The 22,857-nt window shown below is 46.3% G+C and overlaps 1 protein-coding gene across 6 annotated transcripts in view; it reads right to left on the bottom strand.

Moving 5' to 3' along the window:
• LOC5667534 (uncharacterized) overlaps positions 1–22,857 on the bottom strand; it is a 136,073-nt gene that overhangs the window by 78,975 nt on the left and 34,241 nt on the right. For 2 of the 6 annotated variants that reach the window (XM_061641865.1, XM_061641868.1), the window contains exons 1-2: positions 19,128–19,231; positions 12,886–13,601 (exon numbers count right to left, since the gene is read on the bottom strand). The exons of 1 other annotated variant lie outside the window; for it this stretch is intronic. In XM_061641865.1, coding sequence (XP_061497849.1) covers positions 12,886–13,396 — 511 coding nt within the window. In that variant the 5' untranslated portion in view covers positions 13,397–13,601; positions 19,128–19,231. Of the gene's footprint in view, positions 1–12,885; positions 13,602–19,127; positions 19,232–22,857 lie in introns of those variants that run through there. 3 more of the 6 variants (XM_061641871.1, XM_061641867.1, XM_061641866.1) reach the window with 3 other exon arrangements.

Here is a 22,857-nt window from a genome sequence, read left to right as displayed (position 1 = left end):
ACCAACCGTTAGCAAGATTTTGGAAAGGAAAATCATGTTCACAGTACTACAGGAATGTGTGCGTGTGGGTGTGTGTTTGTGAGAACGAAATTGTTTGCCCGGTGGTGGCGCTGCTCCTATAGCAGCGTGGAAACAGCGGTTATGTACACCGAAGACAACAAAACACCGGACGTTGGCAAAGAAACGGAAAAGTTGTGCTTCTCGGTACTTTGGCTGCGTGAAATTGGCCCACGGTTGCGTGCATGCTAACGAACGTAACTAATTCACTCTCATACATACCGGAACACCGGTCACACTAACACGAGGATACATCGGTGCCACGGTGCTCAGGTTGCGCGTACGAGCCCGGGTCCGGTTTCGGACGGAAAATAAACACAAAACTTTAGCTGAAAGGCTCACGGCCAACGCAACACGGTACCGAAACAGGGCGTAGAATGAAATGGAAGAAACTGGAAGTGCAGCAATGCGAAGAACTTCCAGCAGTTTCTAACGTTTGAATTTTTGTTGCTGGTGTGTTGGGGTTCTTATTAAAGGGCAAGCTTAAGTGTTTTTTTTACTAGACTCAGTGTAGGCTCTACTTTGCGTCTTTGTATTAATGACAGGGTAAGCTGTATAAACTGCTCCAAAAGTTTGCCAGAGAAAATAGCATTATGAACAGGTTTTGGTAATCTTTCCATCGAATAGAATTGAATATAATAATAAATCTATAAAAGAATTAATGATAAGTGGACAACATAACTCATGACATCAAAGATAATTACGGAAAATTGAAGCATGGAAGAACAGTTTGAACACAGGTTGAACACATAAAAGAAAAAGTAAACATACTCAAGAAACGAGAATGTCACCATATATTACTTTCAGCAGCATTTTGCTTAGACAAACTTATAACTAAACATATTTTTCTTCTTTTTTTTCATCAATTTTCTTGTCTTTTCAATGTTCATAATAATAAAATTGGTAGACATATTTCATATTTTATTTATTGTTTAGCGGATAAGTTTTACAACAAATTTGTGATGAAAATATTAAAAATTATGCAACTAGGCAGTTTTAATTTGACACGAAAAAGTAAGAAAATACAACGAACTAATCACAACATATATTATCCCTTGGCCCACATTTCCAGCTAAAGCACTTGAAATGAACAGAAACTCCAGTGGTTTATGAAACACTATCTACAAAGCTTTCCCCACATACTCTACCCATTAACAATCGATGAGCTAAATAGCAACCCCCATCGAAATCGAAAGTTTTATCCCTGTCCATTAGCACTTAATTATTGCATAATTTTATCAGACGCCCCCTTTCCCAGCGCTGCTGTAATTAAATTGTCTCATGCGGTGTGGCAGGGCCGTTTACACGAAGGCAACACCTTTTACTCCCATCAAATCCTCAACGGTAGCAGGTGCGTAGATGTCGACACGCATTTACGTCTAACGATCTTGCTTGTCCCTCGCAACCGGGTTCGAGCGGTTGCGTCGCCCCCGAAAACGAGCCACCAACGTGAAAGACAGAGCCCGCAAAGCCGACCTGAGCCGAGAGAGTGTCAGTCAGACAGTGCATACAGATATACAGGCAGGAGGCAAGAAATTACCTTCGACACGCAATCGAACTTCACCGTCCCTCGCACGTGTCCCTGGTGGAGGATCCCGAGGTTCCGGCCGCTATCCAAAACCATGCGACCACCTTTCCCTCTCGCACCAAAGCAGCTGTTTGTTAAAGCGGATGTAACCTAGCATTCCGTCGCAAGCACGAATGTCACCCGACATCGACATCGAGTTCGAGGGTACGGCAGCTAAATGGCAGCTTCAAACCCCACTTCCGAAACCCCACACAATCGAAGCTAGTGTCAAGTTTGCTGGGACGAGAAAAGTGAATAGCTCATATACGGGCGGCACCCGAAATGATACGGACAGCTCGGTCGATTATTACTGCTGGCAGCCAGCTAATGTTCAACAAAGTGCTGAAAATTATTGTTTCGTCAAGTGGCCTCAAGCATTCGAGAGCGGTTGCGTTCGATAACAGACATTCCAAACCGGAAGCCCGGAAGGATGGTGGTAATTACAAGCGCATTAGCGTTCGCCTCGTGTGTTGGTACACCGTGGTGGGTTTCGTGTTGCATTCCGTGGTCGTTTCCCGAGGCACGGCATGCATGTTTTTTTTGTGTTTTTGTTTGTTTGTTTTTTTCTGCTGCTATCCTACATTTCTCATTTCCAATCCCTTTAGGTGAAGCGGTGTGGTGGCGCTGTCCCGGGACAATTGCCCGACAAGTAATTAATGGGATAATGTTACGCCATGTAGTAGTAGCACTTGTTTCTTTTTTGTAGTGCATGAAGATGTTCTCTTTGCATTTAAACATCGAATAATACAACCGATTACACTCGAAACAGGCGTGAATTATGATAAGTGATTTCTGCGGGCACTAGGTGTGCCCTGCGGCCTTGTAATGGTAATGGGCAACGGGGCTAAATATAGACTACACTATTAATCTTTTCACAACAACAACGCAAAACTCGCATATCAGCAATCGCTGCTGACGAACACTTTACACCACTCAGGCCTTGGCAGTTAAAGACCCACGGCCAAAGGCCGATACCGTGCGGAAATAATCGCGCGAAAAGCATTCCCACCGGCATGACAACACACAAACGCATGCCCAATCGACACCAGTTTGGCGTCGGTCGCACCAAACTTTCCATCTAATCAGTTCCATCCGCGGGCGAGTAACATCCGCAAAAGGGACGATGACAAAACAAAGTTGCCGTTAGGCCATTCTCCCTCCCTCCTCGTCTTTTGGTCAAATAATGGGCAAAAAAAAGGGGGGAAAAAGGCAAAACGCCAATACCGGCTCTGTCCGGGGAAGGCCTGGAAAGCTTCCGGATTGGTATATTTTTCCTACGGCCATGCCCTTTCCCAACGATGGCCCCGGACCCGACAGCACCAGCAGCAGCAGCACCAGCAATTTTTCCAAACCCCAAAACTCGCTATCTGCATCACGCGGAGACAAATGGCGAACAGGAAAACATAAATCGTGGCACTCTGCCATGCCCGTCCCTCGCGTTGTCCCAGCGGGATGGGTTTCCGCTACGTGCCACAGGCCGGAAACGGTGCGACCCGTTCGCAATCGTCATCTCGCCCCGGCTCGGGTAGGCAGGTTCAGGTGTATGTTTTGCGGGAGAGCGACAGTGAAATGCAAAAGCTTCGAGACCTTAGCTCGGCGTTTCTCAGTGTGTGGCTTGTGAGTATGCGTTTTATTTTTGTGTTCGTTTTTTCTTCGGTCCATTCTCGGTCTTTCTGTTTTCTTCTTCTACCTGGTTGATTTAACTTTACCAGCAGGAGCTCTTTCTTTGGGCTGCAAACTTTACGTACGTCGATGTTGCCGCCCTCTCAATACCCACTTCTACACCTACGGAGTTTATTTTTTGTTCCACCGTAGCAGCGTGAAACGGTTTGTATACCGTTTCCCAGAACACTTTTGCCATCAGTGAGATGGCGCAGGCACGCTCTCCAGCGTTAACATCGATTCGACTGATCAAGAATATTTGCGAAAGGTTTAGCTTGTCTCGTTCTATTTCCTTACGCTCCACTATCGGTTGAAACGTTTATCTGCACGCACTCATACACGTCTCCACAGACGAAACTACGAAGAGCGGACAAGAATAAAACCATGTCCTCCTGTTTTATTTGCCCACGATAAAACTGGCCCTCGTCCTCATTCTTATCCTTCTTTGCCGCCCGGTAGTTCTCTGCTCCTACCGCTCGTGGCGGCCCGGTTTCCAAGTAGGCTTATAACCAATGGACGTGTTTATCCGCTTTGCCAAGGTACTACAGCGTTTCCGGCTCGACTCAAGAGCTCCTGCGGGAGCGGAAGTTAAGTGATATTCCGGTATTGATTTTACTCCTACCCCTTTCTCGGGGAAGGAATGAACGGGAGCGAATGTGTGTGTTCTTGGAGGCGAAAGTTAAGAAACGAACCGAAAAGGTAAGATGAAACCGCAAGATCGAACCCCGATGGCTTACCGGTTAATGGTGGCATGCATTAAGATACGCGTGGCAGGTCACATTTGTCGTCGGGATGCTTGAAGGCTGCTTCAATCGTAGGGTGGGATGGACGAGCAGCCTTTTATCTTGTTGCTTTGAATTGTTGTCAAAGGCTTTAACCAGAATAACACAGCACAGCAATCGATTATGTTAAACATTGAAAGATGTTGGTTTTCGTTTGCGAAATGTTTGCCTTGTGTTTTTCCTTTGAGTCGAGCGTTACTCTTTATTTTTTCAAATTGGAAACGTTTTCTACTTCTTATAAAGCAGCATCTTTTACGACTTTAGATATGGAAATTTCATAAATCTCTATACGGGCTGACGAATCAACCCAACCATCGTTCGCTAGATTTCGTGTCCTGCTCCAAGGTTTCGTTAATTTTCTGTTGCTTACTCGCCTTCTCTCACAACCCTCGTGTACTGTCTTGCCCGTCCCGTCCAAAATCTCTCATCTATCAGGAAGAGCATTATCAAATAATTCATAGAGCATGTCGAGCGGAACAGTACTCCACCTGCTGAGGCTTCCGCAAAGTCCCACGTCCCGTCGCGGGTAACGTTTCTCAGAACAGGGAGAAAACCGGGCAAAACCATCATTCTCGAAACCGGCGGAAATGGAAACCTTTTTCCATCAAACCGAAACCAAATTCGGCAAAACCGCAGCGCACCGTGTTCGTTTCTCTTCTGCACCACCGTGAAGTGGTGAAGGCGGCCAAAGCCAAGACAGGACCCGGCCCCGCCGTAGTCGCTCGCTTTTGGAAGGGAAAGGCACTCGCAAATCGGTCGTACCGTCCCGTTGGCCTACTTTGCTTCGTTTGACGACCCCCGTGCTTTAGCTGTTCGAGCGGAGTTGGCTTACCTTGAGCTTATTAGTTAATTTAGGCCACCAGGTGGAAGAGAAAATAGCCCCCGAAGCTAAAAGGGATGAGTGGAATTGGCTTTGGGCCGTGGCCACGTTGGGGTGGTTTCGATTGATTAAAGTAAATTCAGTTTTCGCTTTGCATGTGACCGTTTGTATTGAACGGGAAGGGGAGCTGTCCCCTTTCCAGCGGCAATCCTGTCCTAATCATGGTAATTTTCTGTTCAGCTTTTCGGTCGGTTGATAGCATTGGAATCATAATTAAATCATCCATTAGCAATGCACTAGTTTTGTGTTTTAGAGATTGTACAATCTTTTGAAGGCTGTAGGAGCAACGCGGGGTAAGAATATGATGAAAATATGATCCTTAAATGGTTTAAATAAATCTTACATTAAGTATGTTTCTCATTATGATACACAATTTCTTCAATATTTTTACATCAGTGAAACAATTATCATCCTTAATTATTTTCTGATAGTAATATCCCCGAAAGACACACTTAGCTTGTACCGGGTCATGTGTGTGATTGAATCATGCTATGACTCTGCTAACATAGGAGCAAACACAATCGGTTGTATGCAATCCAATTTGCATCCATCATCCTCTTTCAGCCTCCGCAACACTACTCTCGATTAGTCAGAAACTCGAGCAAAATCCTTCTTCCCCTGAGTGCTCGTACCACCCGCAAACGTAATGAAAATATAAAGAGAGATTTCATACACCCCTCAAACAGCCTGTTGATGGACGACGATGCGCTTCATGAGCTCGGTACAAACGGAACGTTGCAGAACGATCATCATCAACATCATCATCATCACCACCACTCCAGGAGTGCGAGCGAGAGAGAGAGACAATAGAAAGATTCGGTCCTGCGTCTGCCAAATGTCCAAACTGGCCATGCTCAAGAGTACGCTATTGCTGACGCCCCGGTCAGCCCCGCAAAAGCATACAACCAAAATATTTCAAAGCCCTGACCATGCAGCTATGTGGGAACGAAATGCGAAATAGAATCACTTGCACCGAAGGCGTGTGGCGTGGCAATGGAACATAACTGTCGCGCAGGATGGTGATGGTGGTGGTGGTGGGAAGCATGGTGGAAGAATTATGTGTATTCAATTAAGTCTCGACCGCGGGTCATTTCGGTCAACGGCTCAAAGGAATGTCATCGTACACACAAACACACACACACAGTCACGGCACACGGACACGACACTGGGCTACGTTCGTTTCGTTCGTGCCTCATGCTTTGGTGATGATTGAAGCTGACGAATTGGACGGGGACCTCGGGTGGTTACTCGTTTTGCTCGTGCAAGCAACATTGCAGAGCAAACGGTTGAGGTTCGGTGGTGCGTGTTGCTACGATGGCCGAGGTAACCGAGATGTTCATTTGTCGTGTATGACGGCGGTATAATTGCTTGGTCACTAGGAAAATGTGCCATTGTGTATTACTGTGCACTGTGTCGCAGTCGAGCACCGGCTGGAAGCACTGTATGAAGTTGTTCATTTAGGCACCACTTGAACCTTGTTTGACGAATCGATGGCACGGAACGAACGTAGGAAGGGAAGACGGGACGAATGAGTGTTTCGTACAATTGTGTCCTTATTTTACTCGATTTTTCGTTGCTGGTGGGTGTTGCTGATGAATCACGATCTAACAAGAACATAAAAATTAGATTATACTAGTATTTCTCTTTTCAAACTCTACAATTTACTACACAATTTGTAGACAAAGCATTTAATGTAACATAGCATTTGTTACAGTTTCTATAACTTTTTATAGAATCTAATATTTAACAGAAACCTCACGGTAAAAGTTCCCGGAAAGGACACAATCACTCCGTCCACGCGAAAGTTTGTTCAAAATTCCGAGATTATTCACCCTTCCACACACACACACACGCGCAGGATAAGTTCATCCTGGCCGGCAGGCCGTACCCGATGCTGGTGTCACTTTGCATCGAGCAATTTCAACTTTATCGAGCTCTTTAGTTGATTAAACATTTGCCTCCACCAAACCCGGGTAACCCGTTCAGTTCGTACCGTGCCGAGCGTGCGGAGAGTTTCCGAGTTTCCCCCGTGGGAAGGAAGTAAAAAAAGCCCCTCAAATGCAATCACCCGTCACCGTAGTGCTTTAATTGATTCTTTAATCTGCAAAGTTGATAATTGAAAACGAAATCCCGCTTCCAAAGGCACCCGTGGTGGTGACGCGCGTCGCGATCGTTGCACAAACTTGTATTGTTTCTCTTTTTTTGTTTCGTACTCTCTTTCGTACGCTCTGTCAGTGTCACCCTTTTCTGCCCTCACGGGGGAACACACACTTCCGAGCGAAAACGATCAACTTTTTATTCGTTCCACCGGCAACGCTTCGATTTTTCCATCCGAAAAGTGTCCGTTTCAGAAGTATATTTTTTTAATGCTCATGTTTCATTCACCGTATCACAAACTTTGCCGTAGCGAGTGCTATTGTTGCGAATCTTAACATTGCAGACAAACCAAACCTCCACAACAATTGCTCGGTCGACTCGGTGGCCCTTTCGCAACCACACAAAAAGGGTCCGATTGCGTTACGAAGCGATCGGGTGGTCAATATACATAATTAGTCCATTTCCGCCAGTATCCAACAATGGTACGAAGGAGAGGTCTGCATCCTCCAACCGCACGGCATAAAAGGGAGCTCCGAGTAATGGAAACTAATTTCACCATTTTTCCCATTTTTATCACCTTCCACTCGTGCGCTCGCGTTAAAGTTAGTCCGAGGGAGAAAAATCCCACCAAACGCCAAAATCAAAGTGCGTTCAAAGTGTTTCCAGCAATTTTGGAGCAATATTTTCCGGTTTTCCTTCCTGCTTCGCTGCTCCAAACCTGCCTTCACTGCACCCCCTCCCCGCACGGAGTGTGTTTTTCACACATCGCACCGAACGGCGAGGCGCGTATTTTTTCCATCCCATTGATGCCTCAATCTGCCATTAAAATTATCATAAATTCTTGCAGGATTTTCCAAATGCTTTTACCGCGTCCGGACGTTGTCTCCTTCTTCCTCGCCTTCCGTCGCACGATTACTGTCCACTTCACCTGGTAAAATGCCAGACACGCGCACGCTTGCAGGAGGTAAGCCTGGTGGTGGAATGCGAAAACAGTATCCACACTCCCAGGGCACACATTCCCGCTTGGCACGCTTTCCGTGGGAAGGTGAAACGGGAGGGGGTGTATGGATAAGTACTCGACGACAAACGGTTGACACTGAGTTTTTACCCATCTGCGGGAGGCTTTTGTGCAGGACCGCGCTACGAAAACCCAAACGACAATGATGATGATGATGATGATGATGATGATTTTGAGGACACGCTTTTCCCCCGGGGGCCCTCACTGATTGCCCTAATGACATTACGCTTTTTCCTTTTGTTTCGATATTTCCTACCCACCCAAAAGTTCGATTTCCGGCCGGTCGGTTCAATGGTCACGCAGTAGTCGTTTTTGTTTGCACGCCCTCCCACCGCACACCGCATCCGTCGCATGGTTTGTGGCTTGCGGTTCCGGAGTGCTCCTATTTTGGCGTTCTTTTCCTGGGAGACTTTGCACTTCTTTGTGCGTGGTGAACTATAAGTTTGTCCTCTTGCCGGTCTTACCACAAAACGGCAGATAAGTTCTCCGTTCCCTGGGCAACGATCGTAACGGTACGATTGAAGCTTGAATTCGCTTCAAGATTGGGTGGAAAGGAGGCAGCTGCTTCTGTTTTTGTATCAGCGTTGTTGTTGTTTTTTTTTTATGACAGCAGGCACAAGAGGGGAAGCAAAGTAAAGCGAATTGTCGTAAATATTTGACATTTTTCCTCACCCGACGGCTTTTGTTTGAGTTGGAGACGCTGGTCTGGTGAAAGTTAACTGTGTGGAATATGTAAGTGTTCGAGCCCCTGCGAAGAAATGGAAAAGTGAAAGTTGCATCTGTCTGCTTCGTTCGTTTGACCAAGCGTAAGGAAATCAATTGTAGCTCGTTTGATAGCTTCGTAGGGAAGAGACGAGTGTGGATTGGAGAGTGGATCGATTTATTTTGTCGTGGGAAGAGCTTTTATCAGAACCTTTCTGTTTGCTCTCATAAGTCACGCAGTGCTATAGAGCTGTTAAAGATATCGATTGCAAGCAAGCAAAAATGCCTTTTTTTATTTGATCTGTATGTAAAAACTTTCTCCACTCACGATTATGTATCTAAAAGCATTTATGATTATGAAAAAAGCAATAATCGGACATAAAATTAGAATGAGAGACTTAAATCAATAAGAATATTTTAATTTAATGTTAATGGTAGAGTAGTTTAATGATTTGAAGAAACAACCTCAACAAAGCCAATTTATTTTTTATCTTTAATAGTTTTATTAAAATAAAAATAAAAAAATGCCTTTTTTGCTCTCCTTAATCAAGCAATCTTCAGATATTATTTAGAGCAACATGACAACATGCAACGTAGTGGCATTATTTGGTCCAATACAACGAGAACAATAAGAAGAAACATGCTTCCAGCTGGAACATAACCCTTCGCCCATGCCCTCCTTTTGCTTGAATCAGCGCAGCCGTATGTTGCACTCTTTCGCCAAAAAGCATAATGCATGCATCGATGCGTTCCTATTTAAAGAGCTCGCAATCAATCTAACCATTGTCCTTTGGCAAGCGTGTTGTGTAACGTATGAAGCAATTTCACACTTCAGCTAGTATGATTTGCGTGTCAACAGTTGTACCAAATGTGCAGCAGACCGATAAATTTACTCAGCAGGAGAAATAAATAAATCATGCAGCGCATATGTTTCGATACTTTTTGCCGCAACCAAGAACGACTTTTGTGCAGGTTTAATGGGTTTCACGTAATAGCTATTCATTTTTGCCAAATAAGTTTACACCGTATTTCGTACTTTTGCAATTTCTTGTTGGTATTTGGTGACTTACTTTTGTTAAGACATGTATTAACAATCTAGTTCAAACAAAAAAGGTCTACCATTACACTCTACAAAGACATTAAATTAAATCAGTTTTAAACAATATCATTAAGTCTGCTCTTTATTTCTAGTTAAGAAGATACTTATTAATTTGGCTATAAACGAACTCCGGTCTCGGCCGGTTTCGTAGTACAGTCGTCAACTCGTACGACTTAACAACATGCCCGTCATGGGTTCAATCCCCAAATAGACCGTGCCGCCATACGTAGGATTGACTATCCTGCTATGGGGGGAAATCAATTAGTCACTGAAAGCCAAGCCCACAAGAGGTAAAGGGCAGGCCTTGACCGACAACGGTTGTTGAGCCAAAGAAGAAGAAGAAGATAAACGAACTCAATGTTTTTTTGCAATACAAATCATTGAATTTATCCAAATTTTGTGAAAAATAGAAAACTCTAGCCCTATCATTTTCATTCCATTATTCATTTTAAGATGTAATAATCTTGTGACCCTCCTCTGCTTAAGACATATTTTCACGATTTGCAACATCCTAAAACAACTGTTCTGTAACGGTTCATTGTGGTTCTAATGGAGTAATCTTTTTTGCTTTGTAACTGACCATGGTTTGTCTGCAAAAATTCAAAGCATACACCTTTCCACTGACGCTTCACACTCGTTCTCGGCCTGGCAAACAGATACCAGACCAGCCTGACCGACCTCATGGCCGTGAGTGAGAGGGAAACTTTGATCTCAGCTCCATTTTCCGTTGTTCCAAGCTGGACCTTACATAAAATAAACCCGTCCAGAACAGAAACCGCCACCAGCACCGGGCGAGAACATCAGGTGTAGTAAGAAGGTGGGCAAAAAAAAAAGGTTAGCCATTCGAACGCAACCTTTCCAGGAGCATAACCCGACCTTTTTTATATGACGAAGCATCGTAAGGCCACACTTTTGCCGGCTGGTGGTCGCTCTTTGCACATATATTCACACTCGATAAAGCCGACTAAAAATGTGGGGGTTTCCAAGGCCGCCCTTTTACCACCTGTAAATGGATCCCGGGTCTGATATCTCGCTTCACATTGGAGGCTTTCCCGTGCAAGCCCACAAACTTGCAAACTTTTCCACGTGCGACAGAGGAGGGCAGGGGGCGACAAAAAGACAAAACAACACCGCATAAACCTTCGCCGCTACCCGAGAAGCATCATCCGAAGGTGTCCAACTATGAGAAACCCGTGTGAGGGTGAAAAGTGAGCAAATAACCGAAACGAATGACCCATAAACATTCGAACGGTATAATTCATAAAAATAATCGTTCGCAACACCCTATTTTGCTCGGCGTCCTCGCTTCGGCTCTTTCAAAGGTGGCAAGGTGAGAAAATGCACGTATTAAAAATAGATGAAATATGATACCCAGTTCCGGGTCCTTTTTTGCCCCGACGCTCCTGCCAGCATAACAAATGTGCGTGCGTGGTGGGATACGGGCTGGTCAAGTTTACAAGGTGGGTAACAAATGTTGGCGAGGGTCTCGTGAAAAAAAAAAAAACATAGTTCCGAATTGGTTTATTATTTGATTTAGCTTAAATTTCATTTCCCTGCTGAAAACCATCAATTGTAGTAGAATGTAATTTAACAATTGAAAAGCACGGAACTGTTAACCGGTAACTGGTGTAGATTGTAAATTAAATTAAGTAATAAAAGTGTGTAGCGTACCTTACTTAATAACTCGTTTAGTTGTTTGGAATTGAATTTTCCTAAATTTACACCACGTATTCATGAATAAGCTGTTATGACAGGAGGAATGGTTTCGGCAATGATGATAAAATTGCAAGAATATTAAGAAGCGTTAAGTACACATTTGCATTGCCTTTATTCGATTTTATAATCGAATAATATTGTATATTATCAAACTGAAAGTTTAAATATTTTGACGTAAAAGATTAAGCATTTTTTTCTTGATTTAAAAAAATCAACTAATAGTTTTTTTATCGATTGATTGCATTGATTGATGAAACAAATCATTTGTACAGAAACTATCGACAACTTTGTACAATAACTCATGCTGCTTGCCTATCCACGGGAATAATTGTAAATGTAAATATTATTAAAATGTTCAATATCAAATGTTTGCCACGACAACCTTAAGACGTTTTTTATCGTATTGCTACCATAACGATTCTTTTTAGGTCAGTAAAATGATAGGATTCCATGACAATACTTTTTAGTATAATTATATTGTTTGGTATCAAGCACTCTTCTAGAAAATATAAATCCTCTAAGAAATCTGGCCCCTGTTTTTTAAATTCCTGCAAACTGCATCTTTTTCTAAATTTTAACGACACTTGAAAAGTATTCAGATATGTTTTATTAATAAAGGACATAATAGACTTTTCAACATTCATTCATACAATAAATATGTATTGGTAATATTAATGTTAACCGTTTTAATGTGAAACGTTACACATACTCTTCAATGACATCAAGAGTAAATTTAATCTCAACAATGAAATGTTCACAGTCAACATTCATCGTTTTGATATTGGTCTTCATTTTAGAAAGTTTTCCTTTCCGTGTTGAGCACACCAGACTAGCATTTATCACGGGAATCTTAAACGGAACCATCGACTGTCCCGAGCTGCTTTCAAGGATTCACCTCTATGTTCCTGCCAGAATACTCCGTCGCCGACCAATGCTGGCAGTCGCTGAAACCCGAACAACATTTGGCTCTCGCAACCCCCTTCTTTGTATGTGCCGTCTATTAAATTCAGCTAACGATATTTATGAGCCTGGAATGACGATAACGGAACTGACTTCACTTTTAAGTGTTCGGAATGCGTTCAACAATAACAATATATAAATGTTCTGTTCGTTATCTAATGTAATGTATTGTAAACAAATTTTGACTCGAGAGGGCTTCATAGTCCATCGATTAATAAACTAAACTAAACTAAACTAAAAAAAAAACCTTATGTGTATATAGCACCAACAATTTGCTCAAATTTTCTACAAACTCCCCTTTGGAAAGTCGCGCTGCGTTTGCTTCCCTTTCCCATTTAAACTCACCCGAATAGCCGATATGCATCGGCCGAGAGGATGACAGTTGACTACCGGATCCCGTGCCGATCAGGCCACCTCCCAGCTCGTTCCCGACCGCCGTCGAGCCGCCGGCCCCGGTGCCACCACCGATCAAGCCGCCGCCCCCGATCCCGCTCTGGCCGGTCTGGAACGAGGAGGAGGTGGAAATGGTCGTCGTCGGGTAGGCCGGCCCCGGTACCGGGTCTGGGTCGGGCATCGGTGGATACACTGGATCGCAGCATTCTCGCTCCGGGAACTCGCTCCCACTAACACCGGTCGTACTCGGCCCTTGGCGCACCTCGAGCGCCGGTCCCAGCAGTGCAACGAGCAGCACTGCTGCCCCTAGCGACATCCGTGGCCCGTGACCAGCTCTTGTCCTTGCGGGACGCCGCCCTGTGCTGTGCTCATACTTCGCCTCGACCGTACCGTCACGCTTCTGGTCCGTTGCCGCGGATGCCGCTGGCCGCTGCTGCCGGTTGACGTTACATTTGGATCTCATTTTCCCCGCAGCTTCTTCACTCGACGCTTGCACATTCTACCACAGCAAACTGAAATGAGCTTTGCACACACACACACATACACTTCTTGAGCTAGGCTTTAGGATTTATCTTTCCTTTTTCACAAACACTCCCCACTGTTGCTCTTCACACGGCTACGCTCTATACAACCACAAACGAAACGCTCACACTTTGCTTTCGCGTACACTGGAAAACGCAGACAAACGATGACGATTGGACCTTCCCGCTAATGGTGGGGGCACAAAGGCGTGGAAATCTAGCCAACCGGACCCACACTCCGGTGCTTCGGGGCGAGGTCAGAGGCTCGCAGGTCGATAGGATAAAAATAAAAGCTCGGCTCGGCCAGCCCATTACCATTACGGGAGCGGTGAAAGTTAATTAATAGAACGGGCGGACCGAAGAACGCGTATGTTCGGTCATTCGTCCACGCGCCGAAACCTTCGAAAACCTGCCTCGGAAGAAACTCAGCGGGAAAGCAATAACCTTTCTTTGGAACGGTTTCAACCACTAGTGCAAGGGGGCGGGGGGTTTGCTGCTGAACAGAACGACCGCCTCAAGGTTAACCCAAAAGCTCCCGAAACGTGAAGCAGCATAACGTTGGGAGCAGTATGGCAGCGCATTAAAAATAATATTCCACCGCCCGTGCTGACAGTTTTGCTGCTCTTACTTCCTCCCTTTCCATCAATTCCAAATTTGTACGCTGCTACGTCATTCGCAGGACCCCGGGTGTTTGGGGATCAACCCTTGTGCTCATTACACTTAACAAACACATGCACCCCAGATCGTGCGCTGGTGTGATCGGAGCCGAGCACAGCCGTGTGGCCGGCGGGTGGTAACACTAATGGTAGCGCGAACGGAAGAACCGACCGTATAACTTTTACGTTGATTGCAGCTGGACTTCCTCCCACACCTTTCGTTGGAAGGTCACCGCACGGCCCAGCCCCGCCACGGACCAACTGCCGCTGGTTCTGCCGTGTTGCTCAAACCGAAGAGAATGGCACCAAATTGCCCCATGACTGGCAGGATGGGGTCAGATCTGCAGAAATGATAGTTTGTATTTTTGTTTCATTTTTTAACTGTTGTGTTTGGTTCCCCCCAACCAACTGGCCGGAGGCAGCATACACTCACACAGCAGCAGCAGCTTCTGTGCCATTTCTAAACGCTTCAAGCACACTTCAATAAACCGCCGACTAAATTGGTTTGCGAATATGAAAAACAGCTCGTCAGAAGTTGACACACACCGAGGAAGAAAAGGGAGGGTGCGAAAGAAGGAAAGCAACAAAAAAAAAACACCTCCCTGACAGCTCCAGGTCAGTCGGCCAGATGGGCGGTAGGTGGGCTGAAAAGCTACCTAATTTCCCAACACAACCGGCACACAACCGCACGCTCTCTATCTCTCTCTCTTCCTCTTTCCCTCTGTCGCTCGTCTGCAGTAGGCTGTTTTTATTTCGTCACTATGGCCAACCGCCCCCGGCTTGCCGTTGAATGATAAACGCATTTAATGGAGTGAAACTTTAATGAAGCACGGACAATCTTTCCAGCAGGCAAGAGGGGAAAAAGGCAGTGAGTTTGCGGACGAAAAAAAACCCAAACAAACAAAAAATCACACATCCAAACGCTACCTATCGCACATCACCCGACCGAAAAACCCCCTCGACTTGGGCGCCTGTACACATTGGCTGACAATACCGCAGACACTACCGAAACCGACACCGGGTGGAGGGCTGTGCAACGATGTACGTGAGGCACATTGTGCGTCAATGCAATATGCTTTGGGTTGGGCCCGTCCACCCGTCCGTCCACCCGGTGGCCCGGGCTGACCTGCATTTCGGTACGGGCGAGGGGAACTCACCTAGGCACACTACCGGCGGGCGGCCGGGGCCGGGTTTTCTGAGGCCGGCAAATTGGCCACATTTTGTGGAAGCACACCACACTGCGGGGAATATCAAAATCAACCTCAACCCAGCCTAGGCAGCCAGCGCGCACAATGAGCACGGCAAACGGGCGCGGGGCTGGATGGCCAGAGTGGTTCGCAATTTTGTGGGTAGTTTGTTTTTATGTGCTGATGGGAAAGCCTCGATAGGTAATGGTGGCGCACTGGGTGCTTGCAACTATACCGCCGGAATCACACATAAAAAGAGATACAAAGAGGGATATAGAAAGAGAGCGAGAGAGAAGGGGGGGACAGTGTGTGAATGTGTGCGTGTGTCTTTTTTATAGTTCAGGTCCCCAACATAACATAAAGCTACAAAAAGCGTTGGAAAAAGTGTGTGAAAATCGTTGCACATCCTCTCGGTGGACAAATGGAAATGAAATATGGTCACACATTGCCATCGATAAGCTTGCCAGGAAATGCACTTAAGCGCACACATACACACACAGGCACCATACGTTTAAAACACTGGAGACCGTAGCTTTTACTTGCTTTTAGGGCAAATGCACAAATTTGCTTATAGAAAGCTTCATTAGAATGACCTTCATTTTGTCCTTCCATTTAAAAAAAGCTCTCTTCTTTAAACCACTCTAAAAATATTTCACAATTTTTTGTTTCTACATGAAAACACACTCTTAAACGTTCGTTTCAGTGCGCTGTGTCAATTAGCTGTGTTTTTCTTCTGTCCGCCACGGAATTGTTTATTAGATTTTCTTCCTGAAAAATCTGAACCTCTCGCCGTTTTTCTACTCCACTAACACTACGCTACATCAGCGCGCTAGACTTTATTATTCCCCGTGGACGGTGATGGCTCTAGTCTAGCACAAAACCAAAAAAAAAAAAAAAAAACGATTGATGCATTCGTATTCGTTCTGCTAGCTACTTGCACTGATCTCACCAGTATTGGCAGCAGATTGTTCCTCTGACGGACTGTTAGACAGTGTTGCGCTGCACGCCTCGGACTGTCATTAGAAATCCCTTCAGATCTTTTGCTCCGTGTGCTCCGTGGCCGTATACACAGCTCGATTAAAACGATAGTTGCGCTCCGTTGCACACACTGCCCCAGTCGCACTTGCTCGCTGCTGACAAAAACGCCTCTTCCGATGGCACTGCATTACCCGGGATGATGTTTTTTTGTTGCTTTCCTTGCTTCTTCACCAAAATACCGATACAAACACTACGCCTGGGCCAACGTTGCAAAGGACGAACTTTCGCGTTCGCCGATCCGGTACCGGTTTAATCGACTCTGCCATCAGCAGCAACCCAACCGGGGAACCGGGACTGAATGACAAGGGGCTGGTGAGCGAATGTAATTTTCACGCCATGCCATGAGACTAGCGCCCCAAGGGAAAATGTCGTTCCGGGGCAATGCAGCTATGCTGCGTGCAGAAGAAGCAGCGCCACTAATTCGACGATTGACTCGATTGATCTTCGATTCGCGCCGTGCTCGTGTGCGGACCGATACCGTGTGCTGGGACGTAAATCAAAAATGAGTTAACCATCAATCCACTCGGCGATACAGCGTCCGCGAGCTTTGTGGGATGAAGTGTGCGTGCACACACACAAAAAAAATAGCCGTACAACACGTTGTTTGATCGTTGATGCCATCGGTCCAGTCCCGTTGACACTCAATTAGTTTCCCGTTGAACGTTGGAACGAGCAAAAAGCAGCAACACACAAAATACCGCCCCATCAAAAAAAAAAAAAAAAGTACAAACTCTGGCGACGCTGATTTAATGGCGCGCTTTCGAAGTTTTTCTTTCCGTAAAACAAAATGCGATTTGGCGTGTCGCTTGGCCTCAACATTGCTACACGACAAAGGGGCGGAAGTTTTGCCCTCTCAAAAACTTTGCTCTATTTTTTAACTTAATTTTCATGATTTTACCGCTTGTTGCAAATCCAACGGCAAACCCGAAGGGGGCAAAAACAGCCACCAGACCAGAAATCGAGAAAACTAGCGGGCTGCTTTAAATACGCCGCCAGCAGCATAGCAACGCAGCCCTGCTGTGTTTACTGTGGCTTCAATGCCGCACGAGCGCCAACGGTCCGCGGAGGTCTGGATCGTGGTTCGGCAGGCCCCGAAAAGTTCAAATTAGAATAATAAACTAATTATCTTCGACGAGCACGAAACGGCCGCCTTCGGTGCCGTAGGGCACGGCCGACACGCCAACCGCCTGGCGGTAGTACGTACGCGTTGGAAAAAGGTGACGGTTCGTCCTTGGCGGAAGCACCCGTGCACGGAGCGCGCCAAGTGTCAAAGCAACGACGCGCGCCAAGAGGTGTTACGGAGCCAACGCAGCGTCGGGTGGCATTTCGCACTTCCTTTCGCTCCCTCTTCCTTGCTCCCTTTCTCCATTTCCACGTGGCTCTTCGCTCGTAATGTCATTCGCGCCGATCGCCCTCCATCGATCTAATCTCGTTCCGATGCAATCCTTCAAGAATGCAATTAAAATTCCTCCCCACTGCTGCACGACCATCCAAAGGGCGAAAGTGCGTGGAGTAATTTATTCTTCACACTCTGGCATTTTCTCACTAATACACGCACACACACAGATACCCACACATTGCGCCCACACACACACGCATACCATTCAGGTGCATGAAATTGCATTTACTGCAAAGGCGAAGGAAGGACAACTCAATCATCATGGCGTCCCCACTGGGAAGGGTAGGCGGTTGCATCAAACGATTCGACGAAGGTGTCACTCAGAAGGTGCGAATCGAAGATGGTTTTCGATCGTGAAATACCTTGCCGTGTGTGTGTGTGCGTGTTCGTTGCCCACTCCACCTATCCGACTCTTGTTGGTCGTTCGACTGTAGGGAAGGGTGAGTTTTGCGTGCGAAAAGGCACATCCACAGGGTGCCACGCAGAGGGTCTCCCACTCGGCACGCGAAAATGTTCTCGAACACACACCAAATTGAGCGAAGCATAGTCGTGCATGTGTGTGTGTGTGTCATTGTGTGAGTCATACGTGTTTCTTTTTTGTGTTTTTATGCCGAGGGCTTGGCTTCAGACCTTCGTGAGTCCTATTTATTTGCCAACTACGGGAGCAGTAAGGGGAGTAGACTGAGCGCGTTCTGGTGGAAAGAGAAATATTTCGACACTGTGGGTAGTAAAATCGTTGCTACTACTGACAAGTAAACTGCTTTACATTGAACTATTTTGTCTCAAAATCCATGTTATTTGGTGTGTGCAGCGACGCCTTTAGATGGCAACAAACGGTGTTTGCGTTACCTTCTGTTGCTTATTATATTGTATTTTGGGGGAAAAACCATATTTGGAAGAATAAGAATTCACCCAATGTCCATTTCCCAATTCACTGCACTGTCCTTCGTTACCGCATAACGATGTCGAAAATCACAACAACCTATTAAGCGAGCCTTTCGATTTGTGTGTGCATCACCAGCAATAACCACCCAAGCAACCTCAACCGTTCCACATTTTGCTTCACTGCGGTTCGGATTAATAGTAATTATCTCGCTGCCCGCACGTACGAAACATCACTTGGCAACGAAACGCCATTCCACCAAATGCGAGATTGCCCTTGCCACAAACACACTGCACTTGCACTTTGACCCATGCCCGCGTCACCCTTTCCTCTCCCTTTCTTCTCCGAAACGAATTGTGTGGACTGCTCCACTCGACCCAATGCACCGCCTGACGGGGGGGTGCAGCCAATTGCAGGTGGATGCACCAGGGCAAAGGAGCACACACTGAAACTGGACCAGGGCACCGTTGACCGTTGACCGAAGCAATGATTGCAAAACTGGCCACTCACACGCTACAGCGCCAGTACGGACGGGCGACTTTTTTTTGGCTCACGTCCTTTGGAACGGTCCTTTCGCAACTGACTGCAAACCGACGGCCGCTCGTTCGCGTGGTACGTGGACCCTTTTTCCTTCGGGTTGATACTCGTCAGCAACCCTCCTTCTTCCTCTTCCCACCCTACGCACACAACCACACATACACACACACACACACCCGTACTGTCGGCACCTGATCGCACCAAAACAAACGTTCGGCTGTTCGGGTGCTGTGGTTTTGCCTTGGATGTGCTTCGGCTGTGGTTCCGCACAGTAGGGGAAAAAATAAGCCGTCCCAGCAAGGCTACAGAAGGTTGCAGCGCGAAACCAAAACAAGTCCCGAACGAAGCCGAAGCGGTTGCCACGAAGTCGGAGAGCTTTTCCATACGCTTTCAACACAGCAGCAGCGGCGGCTGGCAGCTGGAGCTTGCATTTCCCCGCTTTTTGCTTGGTGGAGACGATGAAAGCTTTGCACCGTGAAAATGCAAGCGAGACGGACGGATTTTCCATCAGGCAAAACGGGACAAACCGAGCATGGTGCGAGCTCGTGCTGTACTAAAACGGTCACGACAATTACACTGCTAAATATTGTTGAATGGAATTGATGGCGTCCCGACGTGATGGTGAAGGTTAGCGGGCAGGAACGAGGCAGGAAAATTCGATAAAGATTCGAGGTCTGCGTGGCCCAGGCATCCAGCCCGCTGTGACACGGCATGGTATGGAAAAGGTGGAGGTGCGATAAGACAAAACTTGACCCCATCCATCATACCTGAAAGGTTGACTGGCTAAGTGTGGAGTGTTTTGGTTGGAATAGAACGCCTAATTGAGATGAAGAATGAAAGTTTAACCGCTATTAATATCTTCCCAGTTCGAGAACGGTACATTTACGGAAAGTGCATTTGGAATGGATTTCTTGACCAACGTACTTGTAGATAGCATCTTTTGCTTCCCTTTATTGAGTTCTTCCAATGGTGTTCTGTCTAAGTTCTTCTCGTCTGGAACATCCTGTGAGTGTTGTTCAAGATTTGTACTGTGGGCAAACCTCCGAACAATTTCGTAACCCATAGTGATTGATGGAAATGTTATGAAAGTAGCCTAATTTATAATTATTTTGTAAAACACTGAATCATACATAAGAAAGAGTGCAACAGCTCATACAAAGTAGATTAGCAGAAGATACAGCTAAAGAAGTTCTCTCCCTCGAGTTACAACTAATGAGAATTCATACTGAAAGATTATTTTCCAATTTGTTCGGTCGGTTTATCTGGCATCATTTATAAGTCTGGCAAGTAGTTCAGGAGTAATAATTAATCGATACTAACTTGTTAAGAAATGTTAGTCGCTCACAATGTTGCCACAGTACAACGATGCTTTCAAATATGTACGAATTAGTTACTTTTGCACATTCACCGAATCATAAAGCTTCATTAGACAAGTTAGACAGAGCTAATTCGGGTGTGGACAAGAATTCCTTGGCCAGTGGTTTCTTCAATCACTGCTCCCAAGAGCCCTTGAAGCACGGCAAGTCGCAACCGTCGCGACCAATATCTCACCACTTCCCCGGCTACCCGCAAGCTATTCATATCACTCTCCATTAGCTCCTGCCCCGTACCAAGGCAAAGCAACCTCGAGACGGTATCGCGGTGCCATTACACACTGCACTGCGAGTTGCAGGTTGCGTGTGGAGTGAAAATTTATGCATTCGCGTTGCTCTTCCACCGCCATTCCGCACCGTCGCTCCAGCAAGGAAGAAGCATTAGCTCAGCAGTGAGAGAAAGACAGAAGCGGACGCACGGAGTGATCGGCAGCAAAGAATGGAATGCAAGGTGGTACGGGCGTACGCCTGACGGATGGTTGATGGTGCCCAAATGTTTCATGCCCTTTTGCTCGGTCTGTTTACTTGCTTTCAGCGGTTCTTTTTCTTACCTCACACTCCGCCTTTTTGTGTGTTTGTGGGTGTGCTTCCTAACCTGCCCCAAACCATGGTCATTCGGCGAGAGTGATGTAACTGTACGGCGTAAGAAGAGCGAAGGCCAATGTTTGGCTCGTGATGGTAAACAAGACTCTTGTCTAAGAAATTCTTTTCTACTCGCTTCGCACACACACACACACACTCACATACACTACTGCAGCGAGTGCGCGTGGATTATTTGAAACAGAGGGCAAGATGTTAGATGTCGCGTGCATTTTTTGTTTTGCTGTCGTTCCCTTAAGACAAGCTATGAAAAAAGGGCCATGTCCAGGACATGCAGAACTTTGGCGTACGGTACAGCTAGACGGTACAGCAACTAGAGCAATGCAAGCGATCTCGGGAGGAGAAGTTACACGGTGCAGCGTAAAAATACATAAACACATGAACGCTGGTGTAAGTTTCAGCGTGCTCGCTGGCGCACCAAAACAAACCGGGACCGAAAAGTAGGGTGACACTGAAACTTACCATAAATCTTACCCCAGTTGGCCAACACACTTTGCGGGCGAGCGGGAGATGGCCGAAGCTATTTGTGGCACATACAGCCAGCGCTCTTATCGCGCGACACGAGGAATTCGGGGCCGGTGTCGTTCGCGTTTCAACGGCTTTGACCCAATCCAAACAAACGCAAACTATTGCCATCGCAGCTGGGGGCTTTGTTGCGAGTGGGATGCAACAGTGAGGAGGCACAAAGTTTGTAAGCTGAAGACTTTTAAAACCCATCTTGATGGGATTTTTATGCATGTTGGAGGCGATCGTGCAAAAGGAACGAGCCAACACATTGAAAAATGTTGCTCAAGAAATGCTTCCTGTGAGAAATGCTTAAAAACTTCCTCTATGTACACGATGGTGCCTTTAAGCGTGGTGCCAACGAGCTATGATGATTAAGCAACGAGATGATACTGCAATTTCAACGAAGGAAAGGAATGCTTCAGCTCAAATCTTTTCACCTGATTAAATGGCATATCACGCCAGCCAGGCCAGCCGCTAAGCCGCGATTAGCAGCCTGAGGACGAGCTTGAGTCTCGCCCTTTCCACAGAATATTGCTACTCGAGCAAAACGGTCGCCACTGTTTCCATTTCTAATCTAGTGATTGCAGCTAAACCTTTTCACTTGAACCAACCATTGCTTAGCGGGCGGGTCTGTCTGTTTGGCGACCAGATAAAGCGTACCTTTGCCACAATGCGCGGTTTAGGTTCGTCAAACGTCCCGACACAAGGATAATGATAATTCCCAGCTTAGCCCAGCTCCCTGTTCGTGGCACGGAAAGAAAAGCAGCGAGTCGTGAGCAGATCATGTTGCGAAAAAATAAAGTGCCCTGTCATGTCCACGGCGGCAACGGTTTACAACTGTGGCCAATTAACGCGGCCGCTTTTAAAGCGTACGAAAAGTAAAAGGTACAATACAACAAAAAACGCCGAAAAAAACGACAAACAAACTCATACGCAAACACACGAATGTTTTGCGTTGCGAACCGCATAAAGACACTCACTGCTTGACCAGCGACCCGACCAGCGCACTGATGAAGTGCCCGTAATCCGTTGTGCTAGTACGGGAGTGACAGGTCGGTTCGAGGAATTTTCAGCTGCCGCTTTGCTACAAATCCCGCGGGGCAATCGTAAAGTTGACTTTATCCACGCTAAGCTCGGCGAGATCGTGAAGTCTATGGCTAAGAGCATTTCCCCGTCCGGGCGGTGTCTGTGTCACACGATTGTCAGTGGAGCTTTGGTGTCCA

Source organism: Anopheles gambiae, chromosome 2 (assembly GCF_943734735.2).
Source record: "Anopheles gambiae chromosome 2, idAnoGambNW_F1_1, whole genome shotgun sequence".
Classification (NCBI taxonomy): Eukaryota; Metazoa; Arthropoda; class Insecta; order Diptera; family Culicidae; genus Anopheles; species Anopheles gambiae.
The sequence above is the reverse complement of the archived record's forward strand: the minus strand, read 5'-3'. Positions and strand labels throughout refer to the sequence as shown.